The 13,401-nt window shown below is 32.7% G+C and overlaps 1 protein-coding gene across 1 annotated transcript; it reads left to right on the top strand.

Moving 5' to 3' along the window:
* The first annotated feature begins 2,714 nt into the window (after positions 1-2,714).
* Positions 2,715-5,265, top strand: LOC145103963 (putative xyloglucan endotransglucosylase/hydrolase protein 28). The gene is made up of 4 exons (XM_079041244.1): positions 2,715-3,046; positions 3,130-3,230; positions 4,137-4,345; positions 4,581-5,265. Exons 1-4 carry the CDS (start codon positions 2,812-2,814, stop codon positions 5,077-5,079), a joined length of 1,044 nt encoding a protein of 347 aa, XP_078897370.1. The 5' UTR covers positions 2,715-2,811; the 3' UTR covers positions 5,080-5,265.
* Positions 5,266-13,401: the final 8,136 nt, after the last annotated feature.

Genomic DNA, 13,401 nt, shown 5'->3' with positions numbered 1-13,401 from the left:
AGCTTCAACAAAACATAATGAGATTATTCAATCAACAAGTAATAATTCATTATACATATATCCCGTTCTCATGAGAATCTTAATAAGTCCAAGCTCACAATGATGATTTTAATATGGATTTCGTATAAAGTACTATCTATACACCATGTAGCTTAATCCAAACTAAGTATCTCGTGAACCATTCCATAAGACTCACATATGGGATAGCTAACCCGATCACATACATACTGATGATAATATATAAATATAATCACTCCAAATTCTCAAATTCCTTATCATGAGTTTCATATACAGTATCCCATCTTAAATGAATGCACAAATAGGATACTACATAGATTTTAATTCAACCAGGTTTCTCAAGTTAGCAAAATTACTTTGTAAAACAAGTTTCATGCAAGGCACAAGGAATACTTATAGTATGAAACATTGCACCTAAGATATATCACATAGATCAACATATCAATTCTACCAAAAAGTATATATAAGGATTACCACCTAATGATTCTAAATAATGGTTACCAAATGATTGGAATCATTAATCACCACCTAATGATTCTAAATAAGGGTTACCATGACTATAACACCCATACATGAATACTCATTCTCGCATAAGCTTAAAATATTCATTTCCCAATTATATAGGTACCATATAAGCCATTACAGTTCAACTAAGTGAGCTAAATACAAGTTAGGACAAGAATACGAATCTATCACAAGTTAATAAATGGCTCATTTAGATTTGTAAAGGAATTCCACACGACCCATGTAACATCCCTTCATACCTAAAATCAACAATTTTCACTTTTTTCCCATGCACTTGCTCCCAATGCTTCCAATCATCACCAAACTTAACCAATAAGTATTCATGACTAACATAATTCCTAATATCATTATTTGAATTAAAATTATTTATGTCTTAAAATATGAATTAATGGATTAAGTATCTAATGATTTATGACTTAGAAGACATCATCACATGACATTAACTTTCATATTGTGTCTTAAGCTTCTAATGACTTATTGCAAGTCTATAATATTATTATGATGATCATTCCAAACATGAATGAAGTTTTAGACTCATTATAATCAAATCCTACTTTATGATTCCATTCATTACTTAATAATTTCGATTCCAAATGTGGAATAGAGACACTTAAACTTACATATGATGATAATGATCTTTTATAATTTGTTTAGTTCGTTTAAATACTTTCAACTGTTATATTTTTTTTTCAAAACTCATTTAATTAATTCAAAAAACTTATTATTGACATAAACTCATTTGAAAACCATTTCCATTCATTCTATTAACGAATTCAATTGGAATCAACTTTCAAGCTCATCATCACCACAAAGTCTAATGGAATCACATGACAAGGAATGATGTATAAACAATTACACATTTTCTAATCTAATGACCTATGATTTGGATTCATAATCATTGATTTAAGCTCACGTATAAGTTTTCATAATTTGTGTATAAGTTCTAATTAATTAGGATTCTAATACCCTAATTCTATCCTTATGGATAATCATCCATTGTTGTAGTGTTATGGTGATTCCTTGGTAATTAATTATAAATAACTTAATTATAAATAACTAACTCATTAGTGATTAATTATATACAACTACCATCTAAAACATATATTAAGCATAGATTAATGATCATATTAGAAACATCCAAAAATCTCCAACAAACTTCATTCACTTAACTATAGAGGAAGTTGAAGTGATGTTCTAGATATGGGTTAACAACTATAAATCTCAATTAATAGATGAAACATAGATTTCAGATTTGAGACACAACACCAAACCTTATATATATAATGAAATGATTTGAAGAGAAATTATACCTTCAATTACTAAGAAATGAAGAGAGAATGAATGATTTTTTACTTAGATATCAAAGAAGCTTTCATTTCACCATAAGGCGCTTGAGATTGTCATTTTCATATTGTTTGTTACTCCCCGCTTATCATTTGAATAAAATGGGAAAGACGACAGAAAAGCTCTAGCTTTTATTCTTAGGCAATTTATATAAAAACGGCTTTCGTTCTTAATTTAACACATTCGCGAGTAAATGATTTAAGTATCTATCTATCATTTTATATAATTGCACTATTAGTCATTCTCCATTCATTTTGTAATTTTTTAAGACCCATAGGGTTAACTAAGTTAATACATGGTTACATCTCATCTTTTATGGTTTTACAACTAATAACATTCTAATATTATTTTGTTATCTGGATCTTTTGTTTTTGAAATTAGTTCTTATATTAGTTATGTCATTTTTATTTTATTTGATTGAAGTTTTTAAATTCGTTTTTTTTTAACTTATCTTATTTTTCCAAAAGGTTTTATTTTTACTAAGAAAAGCAAAAACTCCATGCTCAAATTAAAGGTGTTACAAAAGACCATCAATGTTAACAAAAACTATATAGGAACTATGTATGTCTATTTTTTAAAACATATGAACCATTGTGTAATATTGTCTACATATAATATGAACTTGGGAATAAAAAAGCTCAAGATCCGGTACCTAATCTACATTAATAATTTGAGTGTCTTTCACGTAAATAAATACCATCATTTTAGAAAAATTAAAAATACAAATCAAACTTAAAAATAAAAAATAAAAAGAAAAGAAAAGAAATCGATGAAATGAGTCCAAAATTCCAAATGATAAACAGCTCACACCTCTCAGCACCGATAAAACCCCCACTCCTCACTACCCTCCTCCCTCATATTCTTCTCTCTCTCTCTCTTCTTCACAAAAACCCCAGTGGCTTTTTAAATTTCTGTAACACATCGATGCATTTGAGGGTTGTACCTTGTGTTCAACAATACCAACCCACAAGAACAAAAATGGAGATTTTTAACCTAATTTTCGTTCTGTTATGCTCTGTTTTCGTTTTCGCTCATGGGTTTTCAAGGAATCTTCCCATTTTATCGTTCGATGAAGGGTACTCACACTTATTTGGGGATAATAATCTAATCGTCTTAAAAGATGGAAAATCTGTGCACTTATCTCTGGATGAAAGAACAGGTTCATTCATATACTAAAACACTAAATCCCCTTTCATTTTTATACATATAATCTTATCTTCTTTGTTTTTTATGTGTTTTCAGGTTCTGGATTTGAGTCTCAAGACCTCTACCTCCATGGATTCTTCAGTGCCTCCATTAAGCTTCCTGCTGATTATACAGCCGGTGTTGTTGTTGCTTTCTATGTGAGTTTTATTTTTTGAACATTATTTTGAAATCGTTTTTATTTTTATTTTTATATTGTTAGCGATTACTTTTATGCAATTTTGAATAAATGCAATGAGTATAACCTAATTGGGAGTACGTATAATAATACCCTTTATTCCTATTTCAATCTTCAATTACTATAATTTTTTTTTTGAAAAATCTAGTGAACCAAAAAATTTCGGTTTTTCTGTTCATATTATATTCTAATATACGTCTTAGATTTAAAATTACCAAAAATAGATTAAGAATTGTCCTTATTAATTATTATTAATAAACAAATTTAGATGAAAACAACCCGCAAATCAGAAAAGGAAATCTTTATTTATATTGTCAATCACAAATCGAAATTGATGGATTTATTTTAGGATAAGAAATATATACTTTATTTTCATTAAAAGGCCATCTTTAATACGGACAACGGAGTCAACATTTTCATTAAATTCTTCAAGGTAAACGTTTTGATTTGTTACAGTTGATTTAACGTTTAAAAATCATATTAAATTCTTTTCCAATTATATCAAAAAAAAAAATCATAGACTTATAGTTTTATTAAACCGTGTAAAACCCAAAAGTTAAACATTTGTACTTGAATAAATTATTTAACAATATAAGATTGCTTGCATCTTGGACCAGTGTTTTGCCTTTTTGTCATTGAAAATCGATCAAATATAATATACAAATCAATTTATTACTACTCTTCATTTCTTGATACCCGTTCCCTTTCTTTATTCAACAGTCATATTATTATCAATATTATTAAATAGGTCCTCCACAAAACAAAAATCACTTCTTTTAACAAGGCATTTATTCCCCCATTTTAAATATTTTCCTTTCCACATGGTGATGTTTGATAAATTGACATATTTTTTATACCCTTTTTGCAGATGTCAAATGGAGATACATATAATAAAACCCACGATGAAATTGACTTTGAGTTTTTGGGTAATATACGAGGAAAAGAATGGAGAATTCAGACAAATATTTATGGAAATGGAAGCACAAATATTGGAAGAGAAGAAAGATATGGTCTTTGGTTCGACCCTTGTGACGATTTCCATCAATATAGCATTCTTTGGACTTCCACTAGCATTATGTAAGTTTTTACTTTAATTTAAAAATATGTGAAATACCCAAATTGTCCCTGTCACAATATCATTTTGTTACCATATAAAGCGGTAAGGTATAATGGGTTTTGTGGTACATTGTATCTGGTAATAGAAAGCAGTGACATCTCTCTGCCCTTTTAATCATAACATCACCTGCTTCAGTGTTTATCATTATTAAAGAGAGGAAGGGCAACTTGGTAATTTTGTTTTGTCAAATTTCAGATTTTATGTTGATGACGTGGCAATACGGGAGATTAAAAGAACGGAGTCAATGGGTGGAGACTTTCCTTCGAAGCCGATGACTTTATACGCGACGATATGGGATGCTTCTGAATGGGCTACAAACGGGGGGAAGTACAAGGTAAATTACAAATATGCCCCTTACGTTGCGGAGTTTTCTGATTTTGTACTCCATGGATGCACGGTGGACCCCACTGAGCTCTCGTCGATTAATTGTGAGGCTAGAAAGAGTTCTCATTCGATTCCTATTGGGATTAACGCCTCACAAAGGGTAAAAATGGAAAATTTTAGGAAGAAATATTTGCAGTATTCGTATTGTTATGATAATGGAAGGTATAAGAAACTACCGTCGGAGTGTGTGTTTAATGCCAAAGAAGCTGAGCGGTTGAAGAGGTTTGATCCGGTGACGTTTGGAGGAGGCCGCAGCCACCACCGCCGCCGCCATGGGAATGGGAATGGGAAGAGACACGTGGCTATTTAAGGAAAACGGTTTTAGTTTCTATAAAATATTATCTACTATGATTTTGTTTTTGTGGTTAATTTTATGTGAATAGTGGAGGGGGAGAGCATATAATATATAATTTGTTTGTGATGATGATGGGTTTATGGCGAATTTTCCCACTTTGTGATTTTATCGATTTATATATTATATTTTATCTTCCATCAATTTATTGTAATTTTTGCTTTTTTCATGGTTATGTATATAAATTGGATAAAGTAATTTTGTCGAGGGAACTTTGCGTTTATTTTGGCAGCATATATCACGCTTTGGCGTTTCTGTGATTTTTGTCGACTGAGTTCGTAGGTCAAAAGGTGACGACGTTTCTGAGGTCAAAAAATGCGGTTTATGTAATATTTTATGGAGTTATTCACTAACGTGATATTTTTTTTGAATGTTTGATATTCTATACCATCTTCCTTTTAGAAAGAAAGAATAAGCTAAATGAAAATTTAACTTTGTAGGTAATGAATTTACGTTTATTGTTCAAAAAAATATAATTTTAATTGGTTATTGTTTGGTCTATCCGGTTTATATGTTTAAGAAATATCATTAAATTTACATGGTTATTCAATTTACCATCAAAAAAACATTTGAACAAATTTAGTATTATTTTACATGTTGATTTTTAAAAAACACTACTCAACACACTCCAAAAGGTGTAATTTTGGCCTACATCCATGGAACCATTGCTCATATCTTTCTTTGCTCTTCTCCCTCTCATGTTATTTTGTGAAAGAGAAATTAAATATTCTCCTACTTTTTGTTCCTATAAATCCTTCTACCCAATTAAATAGTGACATGTGTAACATTTAATGCTCGTTTAATAAAATTTAATAATATTTTATTATACTAATATGACATATATCATCATTTAATTTGGTAGGAGGATTTGAAGGAAAAAAATAGAATGATATTTAATTTGGTCGCTGATTTTTCCACTGGGATTTTTGATGCACCCACTAATATTTAAATTTATTGACAATTATACCCTTATACCCTATTTTAAGTTTTACACTATATCCTTTTTTACCAAACAACGTCCCCTCTCTCTCTCTCTCTCATTTGACGAACCATTTCTGAGCAATCCTTCTTTAGTTTTCTTAAATTATCTGGATTCACTGAACATAAGGACTAAACTACATATCAAGCCCATAATCAGATGCTAATCAGCGGCGAAGTGTTCATTTTTTCTTGGGGCTATTTTGGAGTTATACTGATCTTTTCTGCAATCGACAGTTATGGGTTGATTCTTTATCCTAATGGTAACCCTCAAATCATTCAACATTGAGTGGATATTGAGAGATTGCAATACTTGTCCTGGTCGTTTTCTCTTTTTTCTCAGGTGCTGCTGTGGTGGCAATTTTTTGGCAAATTTCCAATGTTCTAATCTCTAAAGACGCTTCTCAGATTTCTATTTGGTTCCATCATGAACACTTTGGTTTAAATAAGCTTTTGACCTTTGGGTGCTTTTTCCTTTTTGCTGTTTTTGTTGTTTGAGATTTAAATAATGGAATTTGGATTATCTCCGGATCCAAGATGATAACGACTTGAATTATCAGTAATTTGAGAAGAATTATAGGATGAGGGATGAAAATTCGTCGATTGAGGCATAATTGCAGAAAACAGAGTTAAAATTTGAAAAAAGAAGAAGATGGATCGAACACAATTAATCTGATACCATATCAAATTGATATCTGATTGAAAGAGAGAAATCTCATTTTCATTGATTGAAGAAGTGTACAATACAAAGGAATAAGAAACATATATACATACTACTTGCTAACACGGATTGATGACCTGTAACATAGTTGGCCTGCTACTTCGGAGTTCTGCTACTTTGGAGTTTGAAGAAAGTTAATCTGGGTTTTCCGTGATTAAAATAAACCCAGAACATATTCAAATCGTGAAGGGAGGGGTGATCGATTTGAGAGTTTTTTTTGTTATTGTTGTTTTATCGATTAAAAGGACGAGGGAAAAGAATGTTTTTACAGAGATTGGAATGATAATGGAGTAGAGATCTCTGTGTTCGAGACAAGGGGGAGTAACGCAGGTTTTTAAACAAAAAAAGTGGAGCTTTTTCTCTCTCCAATAACCCTAAGAGCATCGCCAACTCACTTCCATTTTCATTATTTCTTCCATTTTTTCCTTCATTCTTCTCCAACCCACCCCCATTTTGGGGGATATGAATAGTATTACACCAAATATGGTGTTATACTATTCATTTCTCCCAAAATGGGGATGCACTTTGTGTTGTCGGTTTTAGTCCATCTGTTTATATATTAATACATTTCTAATTTATTTTTACCTACTAATTATAATTTAAATGTAATATTTAATACTTATAATATTTTGTTATATATTAAATTATATTAACTAATTATAAATATAAAGTTTGTGTTTTGTTCATCAAATTCTTATAAAAAGTTAAATACATATTGAAATTTTAAAAAACGATAACGTATTTTACAAAAGCTTATAAATGTGTTATAAATATGATCTTATTTATTTAATATTATCGTAATGAAAAAAATATAGATTATATTTTTGTTAAAACCAAATTAGTAAAAGGGGTGTGTTTGACAACATATGTAAGTTGGAAGAATGAAATATACTTTGAATATACTTTTTGGAGTAAAAAATGAAGTAGGGTTGGAGATGAAACACTATTTACCACATTTTTTACTCCATTTTTGGAGGAAAAAATAGGAGTGGGTTGGAGATGGTCTAAGTAATACAAGGGTATAAATATCAATAGATATAAATGTCAGTGGAATTATAAAAAGTTAAAGTGGAAGTATCAGTGCCCATTTAATTTCTCTTTGTCAAAAACCACCTTATACCCACATCCCTTTTTCGTTTATTTCTTCTTGAATCGAGCAACACTAACACCTCTGTTCAAGAGGTTTTAGATTAGTTTCTTGGTGGTGGTTGTCGGGTGCAGGTGGTAAATAGTAGTGATAGAAGATGATGTTTGTTGATGGAAATGGATGGTGGTGTTGAGAGTGGATGTTGTTGGTCGGAGAGGATAACCAGAGCATAGTTTAAGGTAAATCGTATACAAAAAAGATAAGTAGTAAATTGTGTACATAAAAATCATTAACCTTGAACATCTAATCAAAATGGTAGGTTTTGAACAACTTTGGTAAGTTTAATGGTAATACAAAAATGATTGTTGATTACCCTACAAAGTTAATTTCTCTTTTAGAAAATATACGTAACAAACCATTGTTGCCATAATTTTTTATCGCATATTAATGACAATAATGTTTTTATCCGACAAATAAACTTGTTAGTGAATCGCAATTCACAAGAACACTTGTTCTAGTATTTTATTAGCTACCCTTACTATATTCTCGTTGTGCTCGCGAATGAATTCGTGTCAACATGCTTATCATGCTCCTATCAATTTCTACGTAAGAAGTTTTGTTTTAAAACAAAGTTTATTGGTCAAATGTGTACGAAAAAAACATGGTTACCTAAATATGGACATTTGACCAATAAACTTGTTTGACCTGTTCATTAGCGGTAACATTACCCTATTATGAACAGGCCAAACAAGTTTATTGGTCAAATGTGTACGAAAAAAACATGGTTACCCAAATATGGACAAAAACCAAAGTTCATTACCTATTTTGGTAATATTGGGTTCTTTATGTTAAGTGCAAGTAGTCATAAGATCCATTGATGTGAAATGAAATTGGGTTGTCCGGTCTTGTGTATGAGGAGGTGGTTAAGTCTTGGGTCAACCCAGTTTAGGCCCAGGTAGTTAGGGGTTAAGTTGTATATGCTTAAGGGGTTAGGTTGTATGTATAAGACCGAGCAACACAGCTTAGCCCATGACTAGTCGGGACTAAACTGGGTTAGACCAAGCCTAACCTAATTGTTCATTGACTGTCGGAGCCTGATCCCAGGGCACACAATCCCTAAGACGGTTCTTGTCCAGTATTACCAAAACGGGTAAGAAACTTTGGTTTTTGTCCGTATTTAGGTAACCATGTTTTTTTCGTACACATTCGACCAATAAACTTGTTTGATCTGTTCATAATAGGGTAATATTACCGTAATTATCGGTCATATTACCCTATTTTGAACAGTTCAAACAAGTTCAATGGTCAAATGTGAACGAAAAAAACATGGTTACCTAAATGTGGACAAAGACAAAAGTTCGTTACCTTTCTAGGTCATTAACCCTAGATTTAGGGATGTGCATGAGGCTTCACATATCTTGATCAAGTATATATACATTTTGAAATGAGAGTTGAAATATCAATCTTTTAATGGAAACCTAAATTTTTTTTTTTACTTAAATCTTTTAATTAATTTTGTTTTTGTAGTTCAGTAAGTTTTTGGGTGGTTTTATTTGTCTGCAATTGCTTATGATTTCTTATAGTTAAATAAATTTTTTTAGTTTGTTTTAAAGGCAAAATGGTTATATATTTCAACGAAAATGCTAGACTTAGGGCTTGTTTGGCACGGAGCTTTTAGAAGCGTTTGGGAGCTTTTAGAAGCTTCTCAATGCGTTCTTTAGTCACATCAGATTCTCTGTAGAACAATATAAACAACCAATAAGTGTATGACATAAATAAGAAATACCAAGTTTGACTAAGTTTGACCACCTTTGACGAATCTTTTCCAACTCTCATGGATCAGTGACTAAAACCTGAACACCTAATTGCATTTTGGTTTTTTGAAGATTAAAATCAAGACATGCAATTCTTGGAGGAGAAACTCTCATTGGCATTCCTTGAGCTGCACGCCCAGTATTAAGTGCATACCCTTTTAATAAATAACTTTCTTTAGCACTTTTTCCATGAGCTTTAAGGATATTAATTCCCTATATTAATTCTAGCTTTTAGCTTTTAACAAAACGTTCTAGTTTAAACAAAAAATTTCGTTTGGTAGTTCGAGCGTTTAGTTTTTAGTTTAAACAAAACGCTCCAAATCTAAAAGCTACTTCATGTAGCGTTTAACAAAACGCTACTGGACTTTTGAAATCAATTTCCATAATTACCCTTAAAAATATATTTATATATTTATTTATTTTTAATCAATTTTCCTTTTATGTAATTTTATATATTTTAAAAGCTTCCAGCTACTTTTGCCAAACACTCATATAAAAAATAAAAGTTATAACTTCCCATTACCAGCTACCCGCTACCCGCTTTAAGCTAACAACTACTTTTTCCAAACACGTCCTTACTGAAACTTCCAGAAAATCAGACCACAAAAAGTTTTAATGAAACTCAGTACAAAATGTTATAAAAAAACCAGACTAAAATTACAAATGTCACCACACGACATAAATTTTATTTCTATAAAATGACAATCTTGATAAATTTTATTTCTCTACCACACCACATAAATTTCACCACACCACATAAGTTACAAATTATTCCCAAAAATCATAAATTTTATTTCTTTAATTGGCTTTAAAACTATAAAATGACAATCAATCCTTATAAATTGAAGTGCCCCCATCTAATTTAGACAATTTCCGCCTCAAAAATTGAAACAAATTCACAAGAAGTCGCCACCTGCATTTTCTTTTAAAAAATCGCAAAACCCCTTAAACCCTATTTCTCTTCGTCTCAAAAACCCTAAAGAAAAATTGGGCCAATTCGATTCTACAATTTCCCACCTCCAATGCAAGCGGAATCATGTTCATCTTCTTGGTCACCATTCATGCATCATTCTCGATACATTTCAAACCGTTACGATCTTTTTGAGATTTGATGCCAATTGTTCCCAAAGAATCATCAATGGGAACCGATGAAGAAATCTTGAAGAATTCGAAAAAATTGGATTCATCGAGTCCCCTTAGTTTGACTACACCGTGTCTTACCGATGAACTCGACTGGTCGCTAAATCTTAACGATTTCGAACTGAGTCTTCTCCATCATTTTATTAGGGATGGTAGTTCTCCTCCTCCCGATGATGAAACCCTTGGCGTATTTTCCACAAATGTCGAGTTTTCCGACGTCTCCACAGTACCACCACAACACCACTCAAAATCGCCGGAGAATTCAGCAAATTTTCCGGCCATGGACGCAACTCTTCCCGGGGTGGTTTCTGGTGGAAAGGATCGCCGACGCTAGATAAGGAGGCTTTTCCTTCATCGCTTCCGGGGAGGAGGTACAGAGGGGTTAGGCCACAGAAGGAGGGGAAGTTCTCGGCTGAGATAAAATTACGAAACCCGGGGAAGAAAGCTAAGAACATGTGGCTGGGGACGTACAATACTGTGGAGGAAGCCGCCATGGCCTTCGATAGAGCAGCTGTAAAGTACCGTGGACCAGGCGCCGTGCTTAACTTCCCGGAATTAATTGGAACCCACGATCAAAGCCCTGAAAATATTCCACAAAGAAAAGCTCGCCGTCGCCGAAGTCGGAGAGTTTGTCGTTGGCTCCGTCGCAGGAATCGTCAACCACCTGAAAGAGGAGACACTGTACATGCAAAATAGTACATTTTTCTAGTTTTCTCTGAAAACAAGTGTTGTGTACATGGTAGATTAATCAAACTAGAAAATGCTTTTGTTAGCTAAAATCAATATATATTTTCTCGACTTATTTAGACATGAATCCAAAAATGTTGTAAGACTATTTCTAACCCAATGTGTGTTGTTCATTTTATTGAGGTTGTCTGGCAGTGGTGCAATGACCGATCCACAATAAAATGACTGAGTAGCACAATTGATTTTAGAGGTAGTAGGGGTAGAAAATTACACTATGTCGGAAAATTTCTCAAAAAAATTCCACTTTGCCAAAAAAACCCCATCAAGGTCCGTCAATGTTGTCAGGTATATATATGGAATTAGGAGTAGTTTAGGAATAAATTAAATCTATCTTTTAAAAACCCTGATATACTAGGGTGGTCACATGGTGTGTGGGGTTGCGCAGTGAACACCACGTCCCTTAGTGTGGCGCTGCAAAATGGAGAGCACATTGGTAAGACTCCCCCGAAGCCACGGTTTAGTGAAACTCCTCTGCAAAAATTACAATACCATGGAAATCAAGTAAATTGAAAGTACCTTTTGTCTATCGGTCATAAAACGTGAAATTTGAGTTGGTTGTTAAACCTAAATCATCCGTTAAATGACTTAAAAACCAAGTCCAAAAATCTAAGGTCTCTACTTCTACCACAACATATGCCAAGGGATATACACCATTATTACCATCGAAAGCATGTGAGAGAAATAAAATTAACAACATATAAACATAGGAAGCACCAAAACATAAGGAATGAACAATTTACCACAGTAGATAATATTTGACTCGGATATGGTCCTTTCATGAAGGCACCATCAAGGCCTAGAAAGTCTTGTTTTCCTGCTACAAATCCATTCTTCAAAGCTCCAAGACAGGCATACACACGCCTGAAGATTCTTGTCTAACGTCTGGATTGGGTTCACTCTCGACATCAACGATGATAGTGGTGTTTGGGTTATGATTTTGTACCTCCAATAAGTAATCTGGTAATAAGGTGTATTGAGTAGCATAATCACCCCTCATAGTTTTTAAACCTGCTTCTCGTGCCCTAAATGCTTTCATCTTAGAAATGTCAACCCTATACTTACGTTGGAGTTGTTCCCTTAAAGCCCTAACAATAGGGGTTTGTTTCGACCTGTTGTAGAATATCCTTTGCTAGAAACTTGTAATCACATTATTTGACTACCTTTGTTTGAAGACACTGATGTTCCTTGATGTATGTTTTAACACTCCACTTAATGTCACGCTTCCATTTGATAATATAAACAGTCCATGGGCATTTATTCTCTTCATTGACTATTTCTTGACTGGTCCCACTAGCTCCCATACCACCTAGGGTTGGTATGGTTCCCCTGCACGCAACCTTCACCCTGTTTTTGTCATTTTTATCCAACTCCAATTCTCTTCTCGTCTCTATTGCATGTAGTTTCACCGAGTCCTTGAATTCTTTTGAAGTATTAAAAGTCTGATATATAGAATAGGTCACTAACCTGGGAATTCTCATTAGCATGTGCCCTTCGTATAACTTTGATAGTTTTCCTACATTGCCCATCATTTACTTCATCTGATAAATACTTAGTCAAGAATACATCATTATCAAGCACTTTAAGTTCTTCATCTTCTTGTATGGCTTCAGGCGTGGTTGTTGTAGTTGCACCTCCAACCCATTCAACATTATGGTCAATGTTCATGTGGAAATCATGCATATCAACATCTACATCATGTATCATATTATCTTCGTCCACAAGATAATCCTCATCATCACTGTTGGTATCATATTCACTTTCCATGTCCATATTGGCTCTAAAACTATTATGAT

This window comes from Lactuca virosa, chromosome 4 (assembly GCF_052849685.1).
Source record: "Lactuca virosa cultivar CGN04683 chromosome 4, Lactuca_virosa_CGN04683_v6, whole genome shotgun sequence".
Classification (NCBI taxonomy): domain Eukaryota; kingdom Viridiplantae; phylum Streptophyta; class Magnoliopsida; order Asterales; family Asteraceae; genus Lactuca; species Lactuca virosa.
The sequence above is the reverse complement of the archived record's forward strand: the minus strand, read 5'-3'. Positions and strand labels throughout refer to the sequence as shown.